General features: G+C 43.8%; 1 protein-coding gene across 1 annotated transcript in view; it reads right to left on the bottom strand.

The window, feature by feature from the left end:
• The window catches only part of GNB5 (G protein subunit beta 5), a 43,706-nt gene that overhangs the window by 7,330 nt on the left and 24,958 nt on the right, over window positions 1-11,418 (bottom strand). The window contains exons 4-6 of the mRNA XM_023527720.1: window positions 11,223-11,299; window positions 6,828-6,960; window positions 2,016-2,159 (exon numbers count right to left, since the gene is read on the bottom strand). Of these exons, the coding sequence (XP_023383488.1) occupies window positions 2,016-2,159; window positions 6,828-6,960; window positions 11,223-11,299 (354 nt within the window). The remainder of the gene's footprint in view (window positions 1-2,015; window positions 2,160-6,827; window positions 6,961-11,222; window positions 11,300-11,418) is intronic.

The following is an 11,418-nucleotide window of genomic DNA, read 5'->3' on the forward strand; positions in this document are numbered from 1 at the left end:
ACCATTTATTTGCATCAGTAAATGGCTGACAACATACGTTTCTGAGACTAGCTTTTCCTAAAGCCACTTTCCTCAACTAATAAGCCCTCAGGAGGCTAGAACTAGGTCTTGAGGGTAAGAGAAGGACCCAACTTCCCACGATAGCATGTTTTCTTTTTTCTCACCTTTCTGGGTGGGTGCAAAAGCTCCAGAGCCTGCTTCTCATCTTCCCCAGGGACATTTTCCTTCTTTTGATTTTTCCCTTTCCTTCCTCACTCTTCTGTATCTCTGCCTCAGAGGGGAGGGCAGGCATACAGTGGGTGTGCAGTGGGACTTCCCAGCTTTGTCTCAGGTGTCTGGGAAGCCCTGAGAAAAGGTGGAGCACCAGGTGCCTTTGTGCCATCTCCACCCCAGTAGCATGCTAGACTGGGAATCGGCAAACTAGGAGCCCAGTTGTGGCCTTACCAGCACTTAGCTGGTGCCTGGGTAAGTCATCTCCCTGGGCCTCTGCCTCAACACCTGTGAAGTGAGCACTCTCTGGGGGTTGCTGACATGACCAAAGAATCACAAACATGAGGCTCTCACATTATATTATCATGATTCTAGGAGAATTTTAACAGATTCCTATAGAGCAGTCCTGTTGTCAAGCTTGGGTAGTATATGTAGACTCTCAATGGTCAAACAGAAAAAGTAATGGCTTAAAATTGGTGTCCAAGTTGTTGGTTTCAACTCAGAGGAAAGGGTGGGAAGAGGTACCATATCTCAGAAAGACCTGCTGTGGGGTTCAGCACTCTGAGTATCTTTACTCAGAATGTAGACAAAAGAATCAGGAGTGTCTTCTAATCTTTAGAGGACACTAAATCAGATGGAGTTTAGTGCTCTGAAAGAGACAATATAAGTCACAATGATATCGACAATTTGAGTAAACAGTGTATTTGAGGAGAGATAAATACAGTTACACAAAGGCCCAGGAATGAAACACATACACATATGGCCAAATATCCAGGAAGAAAATTGGGCTCCCTGCTACTTAGAGACCATAGAGCCCTGGCCTAATGCCCAAAACTAAGATGGGAGCACATTGGAGCAAAGGGCTCTTACGTCTTCCAGCTGCAAAGGTCATTCGACGGTGTGTAATTGTCATCCTCCTCACCACTATCTCCTGACTGAAGTGAAACAGGGCTCAGGGTCACGTCGGCCAGCTCAGTTCTCCATTCTTATTCCCAGCTGTCTACAGAAATGCTTGCCCCTCCCATGTGCCTAACACATTGTAAACTCTTCTACCTACTGCTCAAAATATCCTAGGGAAGTGGGTTGTACAAATATTATTGTGTCTTATGCTTAATTTAAAGATGATGAGATTTAGAGTCACGTAGCAAAGCTGGAACCTGGTTATCCTCTTATTCTGGTGCTCCTCTCTGACACTGTGGCCTTGTCTACCTCTCTAACCTTATTCTGGTGCTCCTCTCTGACACTGTGGCCTTGTCTACCTCTCTAACCTTATTCTGGTGCTCCTCTCTGACACTGTTGCCTTGTCTACCTCTCTACCTCAAATGCTCTGGGATTAAAAGGGGCCTAACGGCCGGCAGGAGTGGAGTGGGAGAGCGTCCCACCACCCCCAAAGCCTTGATCACACCATAGCATTGCCTCGCCTCGGTACCATCTGACTAGACTGGTGCCCTTGTGGCTGTCTCTTATGCTCTCAGATGCTAACTTCCAGCTATTTATTTGAGGAATGACATTTTCAAATGTGACAGATAGGCTGAGTTGCAGTATTCATTCATACCAGGAGAACATTCCTGATCCTTCTATAGACAGCTAAATGTCAGTAGCAGAATGGGAAACCTTCACATCCCAGCACTGTAACTGCCTACCAAGGACCACCACTGCTGTGAAAACTCAGGGTGCAGTGGGGAGCTGAGAACAATTCCTGTGGCCCCTTCTAGAGAAGTGTTCAGTCTAGACCCAGGAATTAACAAGAACTGCCGCCACAAGCCTCCCTAGAGGACCCCTAGAGATCTTCCTTGGTTCTTTACCCCAGACACGAAGGTGTTTCCTGTTTCTGAGGGGGCCAGGTCTAAGCAGAGCACGTCGGCTCCGTGCCCATGGAAACTCTGCAGCAGCTGCCCGCTCTCCACGTCCCACAGGGCACACGTCCCATCGCCGCTCGCCGTCAGAATCTGCCCACAGAAAAGGACAGGAAGAGCACTGTTGTCGTTATTACTTCTGTCAGGTGAAAGACCATGAGATGCTTAAAGTTCCACAGGGAAAAGAAGCCCCTTAAACAAGCAAGACACACACCCTGCTAAATCTGGATTCCGGTGCAGAAGTGTTTTTCTAGTACTGAGAAAGAAAAAGTCCATTTTTGGACACCTGCACTGTCCCTAAGCTATGCTTCTGTGCCTACTCTCCTCCAGAGTCTGAAATCCGGGACACCTCCCTGCTGTACCTGCAGGGCTGTATGCCTGCCAGGCATGTAGGAAGTGCTCTGGGAACGTTGCTAAACAGAACCACGAATAGCTCCCACAAGCAGCCACACACCCACTGTTCTGCAGGCCAGACACATAAAGTGCTTCTCAAACATTAATGGGCACCCCAGTCGCCAGGCTGCTTGCTAATACAGTCTGGGGTGGGGTCCAAGATGCTGTAGTTCTTACAGACTCTCAGGTGATGCTGATGCTGGTCACTGGATCCCACCTGGAGCAGCAAGGGTTGAGGTAGCATTTTGTTAGACACATTATCCTATTGCTGCATCTTCCCAGAGCAGGGAGCCCCAGAGGCTCCCCAGGGCCACTGAGAGGCCCTGACATTCATGCGCACACAGGGCCAACAAACAATGGCTGTGTGCTGCCCACATCCAGGTGCTCTGCTAGGCATTAGGGTTTGCAGAAAGATTGGGTCCTGGTCTCTACTCTCTTGGAGCTCAGTTTCAAAAGATTGCCTCTTAGAACTGAAACCAACCTAATTCCCTGTCCTCATGTTAATCGCTGTCAGAATGGGACATACTTCCCTGGTGCTATGCTAAACGATGCTGAGACAAAGTAAAAATAACCTAGCTGCTTACTACAGGGAACACCTGCTCCTGCAAAATAAGACTGTGAAGCAACTAAACTCCTTAACAAGACTAATAGCTTGCTCATTAAGACTCACTTCACGACCCTTACTTCATAAGGCTCACCAATCCAAAGCTGTTATGTCATCAACCAGTTTTCTGCCTCGAAAGACTCACCTTAAAATCCTACCCAGCCTGGACCCTGAAACCCTCCAAATACCCTTTCCTGATTTCTCCATTTTGAGATACTATAGAGATACTGTCAAGTTGGGATTCTCCCTTGCTGTGTGAGGCCTAAGAAACTTAGCATCACTGTAAGACAAGTTTTTCTGGTCATTTCATTAGATAAGACAGTGATAACTTAGAACAGAATGTGAGAAGTGCTGAGATACAGATAGGCCGCTAGAAGGGGCACCTGCTCAGGAAACATCTGAGCTGGTCTTGGAGGATGAGTGAGAGCTGGCCAGGTGAAGGGGAGGGGACTAGAGGGAGCTCACTGCAGGTGAGGCCTACCTCTGCACTGAATGAAAGGTGTGCCTGTGTAGAGTGAGGACTTTAGCCTGTGGGCAAGAAGCCATGGAAAGCTTCCAAGCAGAATGATACGATCAAGGGTATATTTTCTGAGAATCTGTCAGGTCAGTGTAGCTATCCCTCAGCAGCCTCTGTATAGCTTACAAGTTCAAAGCCTGGCCCATACGGGGAAAGAAACACTGGGGTGCCTGGAAAAAGGCATGGGGGTAGAGCTAGGGTTTTAATTTTTGTTACTGCCATTTTGTGTGAGGCTTGGGCTCTGGCTGAGCATAACTTCATGGAGTTGGGAGAAAGGCAGTGGGATCCAGGGCTCATGGGCTCATATACCCGTCTGACTGCACTGCACTGCTTGGTCCTGAGAAGCCATGGAGGGACAGTGGGGGTTAAGCCCCGGATAGCAGAGCCTCCCTAGCCCCACCTTCTGGCTGCTCCCAGGTGATAAGATTTTTTTTTTTTTTTTTTAATAATAGTCTGTTTTAATATAAACAATTGTTGGAATAAATCAATGTTCATTTCAGGAAGCTTCTTGTCTGAATCCGAAGGCACAGCTGTGTCTGTACGCTGCTCAGCAGCCTGAGGGCCTGGGCTGTCTCCTTCTCCATCCACTGGTCCATTCTGCTGTTTTTTTTTATCCTCTTTTTGGGGTGCCACTTTGGGTTTGGGCTTTGAAATTATAGGGCTATAGATAGACTCTCTCTCCCTCCTCCCTGTTCTCTCCCCTTCTCTCTTGCATGCTAGGCCTAGAGCTTATGAAGTATCTCCTTTGTTCTGCAGGGACAGAACACATTTCGAGGAGGGGGAATCTGCTTCCACTCTGGCTTTGAGCCTGCAGGAAGCCTAGGATCCCTTCATAGGCAGGAGAGGTCACTATGGAGCTTTCCTCTGATGCAAGAGCTGGGTGAATTCTGTAGCACTCAGGCTTCTTAGACACGACCCCCGAGGCCCTCCTCGAAGCCCCCACTCTGGGGTAGCTCTCAAATTTGGGGAATTTCTAAGGCTGCAAAGCCCCTGCAGCTGTCCATGGGACTCCTTCCAGCCTCAACTTCCCTCAAGTGTACATCCGACAAGATGAGCAAGACTGGTAAAAGTAGCTTATGAACACACAAGGCTTGGACCGTGTCTTAATTTGGGTGCTTGTATTTTGTAATATGATACAATTTCCTCCAATCCTTCCTGGCCCATGCCCACTAGTGGATGCTCCACCCCATTCCTGTCCTAACACTTGCAAAGGGTCAATAATCTCCAATCTTTTTTGAGACATCAAGTCCAAACAATCTGCTTTAAATGATTACCATAGTCTAGCTCTTTAATTTGGGAATTTTCCATATTATACTTTGCAATCAAAGCAATGAATAGTTTTTAGAAGTTAAATTTTTAAAAATATTTTTGTGATCTTTGTTATAATAGGTGTATAAATAAATTTTAAAAACCAAACATTATGATAAGTGAACTAAACAGAACTTTCATTTACTGTCACTCATTTATTCTGGAATGTAAAGCATTTGCAGGTTTACTACCATAGTCTTATACCAGCCACTTGAGTTTTTCTTTTTTTCATCCTAGATTCCAGAGAGGGAAGGAAGTTTAAGGTTTATTAATTTGGTACCCAAACCAGGCCATGCATCTGAATCACCTGTGAAGCTTTGTGTTAATATTAATAATAAAACAGTAAGAGCTAACACATTGATATTTACCAGGGACTGTACTAAGTATTTTACACAAATCATCTCATTTAATCCTCAGAAAACCTTATGAGGGAGGAATTTATTTCCATCCTCACTTGCAGGTGAGAAAAACAAAACACAGAGAATGAAGCCTTGCTTAGGACGGACCAGCTAGAACACAGTGGAGCAAAGATTTGATCCCAGCCTTCTGAGTCTGAGCCACAATGTACCCTGCAGAGGTAGCCAGTGTAACCAGCAGGACTTTCCTCCATTACTTCCATCTCTAGCTCGCTGCTCGTCAGGAAGAAAGCACTTTCTACCTCACAGGTGCCTTCTTTAATCCCCACATCCATACAGAGTGAGGGTGATGGGGTTCCACCAGACACTTCAGATGCCTGACAACCCACCGTTCTTGCATCCGTCTGAGCTTTCTTTCATCCAGACTAAGCATCATCTGTTGCTTTGGGGGGCTCCTCAGGCTCAAGGGGCATTGGTTCAGTGTCCCCTACTAAAAGGGTCTGCAAGGCTCCTAGTCACAAATAACAGGTGTAAACACTGCACTCCAAGCCTGAACACCCACCTTGTCAGCAATTAAACAATTATTCAGTCACCTGGTCTCCCTCACATTCTGACATTAGTCAGCTGAAGCCAGAGTGGGCTATGGAGGGCTTTAATCTGACTTAGATACTCTCCTCCTTAAAAGAGAACCAAATCTGATCCAGCACAGCCCCTGCAGTGGCTCCCCTCCACCCACGGGGCCAGCCCAGGCATTCAGGGAGTCTGTGATCTGGCCCTGTCCATGTCTCAGGCTGCCTGCCTCCTACCGTGCTCCCCTCACTGGCAATACCCCAGCCCTCTAAGGCTGGCCCAGGCAAATCTTTGCAGTAAGTTTGTGACCACCCCTCCTGCTCTGAGCTCGAGGTTCAGTCACAACTGGTTTCATTGAAGGTCCCTAAGGACAGAGACTGAGACTGCTTCCAGCCCCAGAGCCAGGTAGTATCTGGCAATGTAGGTAGTGGACACCTAGAAAGGGTTGCAGAATAGATGTTAATAAATAAAAAACATAGTCAAAATGTTAAAGTTGTATTGTTTTCACTTTGTGGTTTATTCAAAGTAGGACACAGATTTACTATCTGAAGCTTTTTCTTTTTGCATTTGTTAACGCGGAAGTGCAAAGTAGGTTCAGTGAGGTGAGTAAAGTGCAGAACTCTGAAGCTCAGCAGCTCAGTGAAGTTTTACACATGTAAGGACCTTGGGACCATCTCTCAGACCAGGAGCCAGGAATTCCTACCACCCCAGAAAGTTCCCTGATCCACTCCCACCCCCACCAAGTCAACTGCAGGAGGATGCTCAGTGGTATGTAGTTTATCTCAATTCTATCAAAACCAAGAGCCCTGATTTTCCTCATTTCTGATTTTATTTTAAAAAATAATAACCACCAATGAAGAACAAAAGGAATTTCCTCTTGAGCCAACCACTGGAGCACACCCTCCTGTTAACAGGGACACTGGAAAAGCTTCCCCTCCTTGCAACCACTTGAGTTCTCTACCACTTACCCTGCTCTCCAGCAGGCCGACCCATCACGCAGGCCCCTTATTTACCTGCATGTCAGAGTTGGTGAAGCTGCAGGCTGACAGGTAGTTGGTGTGCATGGCAACAGACTTCTTTTTGGCAGCCATGTTTTCATTTTTGTCAAACGTCAGTGGATACACAGAACACTTATTATCCAAACCACTAGCATGGAAAGAAAGAAGTGTCAGATGTGGATAGAGGGCAATAGAATATGTGTATACTTTCTCATCCACACAAACTTTTCAAGTATGACGTTTTCGGCCACAACAGGATAAAGGTGGTATTATGTACTTCTTTCTTATTGCTTCATTTCAGGAGGCCTCTTATAACAAGGCTGGTGATGCCAACTTTGCTTACTTGGTTAAAGGGGGGACCATCAGATCTCTCCATGGTAAAGGCGATTCATTTGTAATTAGTAAAAATCCGTGGTGTGATACTTTGAGACCATGCAAACATCCTGTTTCCCAACAACCTTTCATACAAAGGCTTCCGCATAAGCCTTACTTAATCAAATACTACTTGAGGAGTACAAAATGGTGATCTTCTAATTTGATAATTCCCTCTGCACTTATTAGATGATATTTTTCTGTAAAGAACCTCCCTTTCGCTAGTATTTCGCCATGGTACACCCATGGATTCCTTTTTCTCTTAAACTGTGTTATGATCCATTACTATCATTATTCCATGTGATGCTCAAATTGTCCCAGATTTGGACAGTGGGGGCCCCATCAAACAGCTCCTGTTTCCCTCTGATATAATTCTATTGGTTCTGGAACATTTCCTTGCTTTCTAGAACAAGAAAATACCCTAGGCTCACTTTATTCTTGTCTTGCCCCAGACCTAAAATCAACCTTGCTCCAAGGAGCCCTGCTTCCTTTTAATGAGGAATGATATTTAGGAGGGGGTACCCTCTTCTGAGGCCTTTGGGGACCCTTTTGCCTTTTTAACTGCTTGGAGCTGCAGGTTTAGACTGGGGTAATCTATTACTAGTAATTAGCTTTGACAAGCTTGTTTATAGATCACGTGGATGAGAACGATTTGTGCTTGTCTGTGGCAATGAACCAGCATGTTGTGGACCAGAGGCTTCCCTGACACTTGGTTGCCCATGTTGAAGCTTCAGAATAATTTCTGTAGCTCTGTCAGGATACTCATTGCTTAGGGTTATTTGCATTGCTATGAGAAGTGGAGAAGTTCTGCAATGTGATGCATTTCGTGTTCAGTCTCTGCTTTGGTATCTAATTCATTTTGTGATCTTGGTTGTTTTCTAGGTTCTCTGAGCCTCAGTTTGCTCAACTGTAAAATGAGTGGATCCCACCCACCTATCACAAGGGGCTGTTGTGAAGATTACATAAAGAGTTCAGAATAGCCTCTGACACAGGTTATATGCTCAGTAAGTGGTCATTGTTATTTTTATAGTCTTCTTGCTTGGAGGCAAGCACTATGTTTTATTCAAATTTGAATTTCCTTAGGCTACTTGGTCCAGAGCCTTGCACACAGTTGCTCATAGGTAGTGTATAACACCTGAATGAAGGCTTCTTGAAGAATATGGCTCTGAAGTAAAAAATATTTACACACACGCATATAATCAATTAACACTTTTGTTTTGAGAAGGGATTGTGTCAATACTGTTGGAGTTTTAGCTTTCAAGTTTGGAACCAACTTGACCCAGAGGTAGACCCAGGAGTCAGGCAGATGGAGATAAAAATATCACCATTATTATCTATGGACATTAAGAGGATGTGGCGTAGGTGTGGGTCTGTGTGATAATGGAGTTACAGGGATGTCACAAAGCCATGGTTGAGAAACACTATTTTAGATTATCACTAGAAACTCAAATTAATCACAGTTGCTCTTAGCAATTTTAAGGGAAGGTCTGAGTAGGAAAGGGAGATGGTGCTTTTATGTAAGATGAGGATCCAGTGTTTCTCAGTTTGGTTTGTGATGCTCTCTTCATCCACTGAACCTCATATTTTATAAAATGTTTTCAAAAATATTCCTACTTTGAACTTCATAGCTTTGGTTTTCATAACAACCTGTGAGGCTGCCACCATATGCCAGGGTCCAGGGAACCAGAGAGGACTAAGATTAAGGCACCGGCCATCCCTCTACTCTGAACTCTCTCTGTGTGTCAGGTTGTAACCAGAAAGTTATCTACCTGGGCCTTGTAAAACTGTTCTCTCCCCTAACTACCCGTCTGCTCTCACAGACATTCTTCTACTAGCTTTCATATAGTGAGGGTGAAAATAAAAAAATAGCCTATAGCATCATTTTCTAAACTAATGCTGAAGACATTGTTCCTACGTTATTATATTCATTGTATACTGTGGAAGGATCTATCCAATATATTCTTTTTGTTGTTTAGAACCAGACAGCTGATACCTCAATATCAAATATTGAGAAATTATGTAACCCACCCAACTCTACGCATTTGCTAAAATTAATTCCCAGTTAGAAACATATTATCCTAGAGGTTTGTTGTTGTTTTTTTTTTTAATGTAGAGTACTTATCATTTCTACTGAGTAGTGAAGAACTAACCTTACCTAATGAGAGGTCTAGCCTTTGGCCCCAGCTGCTGGAAGGTGATCTCAGGCTCCCTGGGATGTCCTGCCTGATGGGAGTGTCTTTGTCTGTCTGGGGCTCTGGCTACCCAACAGCCTAACAGAGTGATGTGTGATGGGGACTTTGGGACACACCCTATCAGTTCTGACCTGTGGAGAAACTAGAAAGTAAAGGTATTAGCCTGAACCTCCAGAAAAGCCCGGAGAGTGTAAGTCAGCCGTGTGTACAACATGTGATCAAGCCCTTAGAAAAACTCTGGACACCAAAGGCTCGGGAGAGCAGCCCCGGCTGGCAGAACTCTGTGCACAGAGTCACACATGGTAGCTGGGAGGAGGTAATACCAGCCCCTCCTGGACTCTGCCTTGTGCATCTCTTTCTTTGGCTGGTTTGCACTGTAGGCTTTCACTGTGATAAAACCATGAGACTAAATACAGCACTTCACTGAGTTCTGTGAGTCATTCTAATAAATTATTGAGCTTGATGGTTGTTGTGGGGACCCCTGAATTTACAATTGGTATCTGAAGGGAGGAAAGTCTTGTGGGGGCTAGGCTTTCTGATCGTACAACTGGCTGAACTCCTCTGCATCTACAATTGTGGTATATACATATAAATGTGTTACATATGTGGCATTTACGAAATACATACATATTCATACATATGTACTTATGTGTATATGTGCAGCTTTTATTGTGGTCACCTCATATCCTTTCAGGAAGTAGGGATGAATTTTATATAAATATCGCTTCTAGTTATAAAATGGAGAAACAACCTATTTTTGAGTCATTTAAAAAATTGAAAAATATGAAACACATGTATGTGAGCATGGGTTCCAAAGGCACACTGGGTCTTGGCAAGTGGAAGAGAGAGTAAAAAGATGACCCCAAAGCAGCCGCCCAAAGAGAGGGACATTGGGGGTGATGGATGGTATGACTCTGGATGGAGAAGGTACCAAAGTTTTTGCTTGGAGATCCAAGCAAAATTTGGAATAAAACTTTTTTTTTCCTAATTATAAAAATGATATATGCTTATTTTTAAAAATTAAAAGTTAAGAAAATTATAAAGGAGAGAAAATACCCACAGTCCCATCATCCAGAAAGAACTACTATTGCATTTTCAGTATAGTTCTTTACAGCCTTTATACTAATGTCTCTTTTCTAAACAGAGCTGAAATTCTACAGTAGAAATAATTTGAACAGTCCCAGAGTTGTTTAACAGGGACAGTTAATCATGTTGGTTGCAGTTCGCATGCCAACTGTTAAACAGTGCTCCAGAAGAACAGAGAATAAGGCACAATCTTCCTAGTAACCTAGATGCTCTTTTTCACTTACTGTAATTAAGAATTTTCTTTTAAATGGCTGTATAGAATTCCACTCAATTCATATACCACAAGCCACTTAATTTCCTTTGATGGACACACCGTTTCCCTTTTTTGGCTTTATTTTAAATAATACTACAATAAATGTTATTATTCATATTTTTTCTATATTGTTGATCATTACTTTCAAACAAGTTCTTAGATGTAAAATCATTAGATCGAAAGTTATAACTTTTTCAAGGCTTCTGATACACATTAACAACATGCTTTCCAAAATATTTGCACCAATTTGTAGTCCCCACCAAACAGCATTTGAGAGTGGAATGGATAGGTTTAAAACTTATACTACTGTCAGTCTGTAATGAAAATAATTATGAAAGAGATTTTTGTGTTATTCTTCTTTGATAAAGTTTAGGGAGGAATTTAACACATTGTTTAACAAGCAAACAACAAATATTATAAGTTCGTGTTAGTTCGCATGTTTTTGCCCATACAACAGTATTTTATGGCTCACAGGAAATCTGAAAAGCTGCTGCAGGCCCTACTTACCCACACGCGATGGCGCATCCCGACGGGGCATACGCACATGCCATCACCCACGTGCAAGGCATAGTGACTGCGTGCTCCTGAAACACAGTATGCACCATTCATAGAACAAACAAGGGCCGCTTCTACACAAATGTCTTAACATCTGATTTTTAAAAAAAAATCACTGGTGTTCCTACAGAATTGCATTATAGTTTCA

The sequence above is a fragment of the Pteropus vampyrus genome, unplaced genomic scaffold, assembly GCF_000151845.1.
Source record: "Pteropus vampyrus isolate Shadow unplaced genomic scaffold, Pvam_2.0 Scaffold19, whole genome shotgun sequence".
In the NCBI taxonomy this organism is placed as follows: domain Eukaryota; kingdom Metazoa; phylum Chordata; class Mammalia; order Chiroptera; family Pteropodidae; genus Pteropus; species Pteropus vampyrus.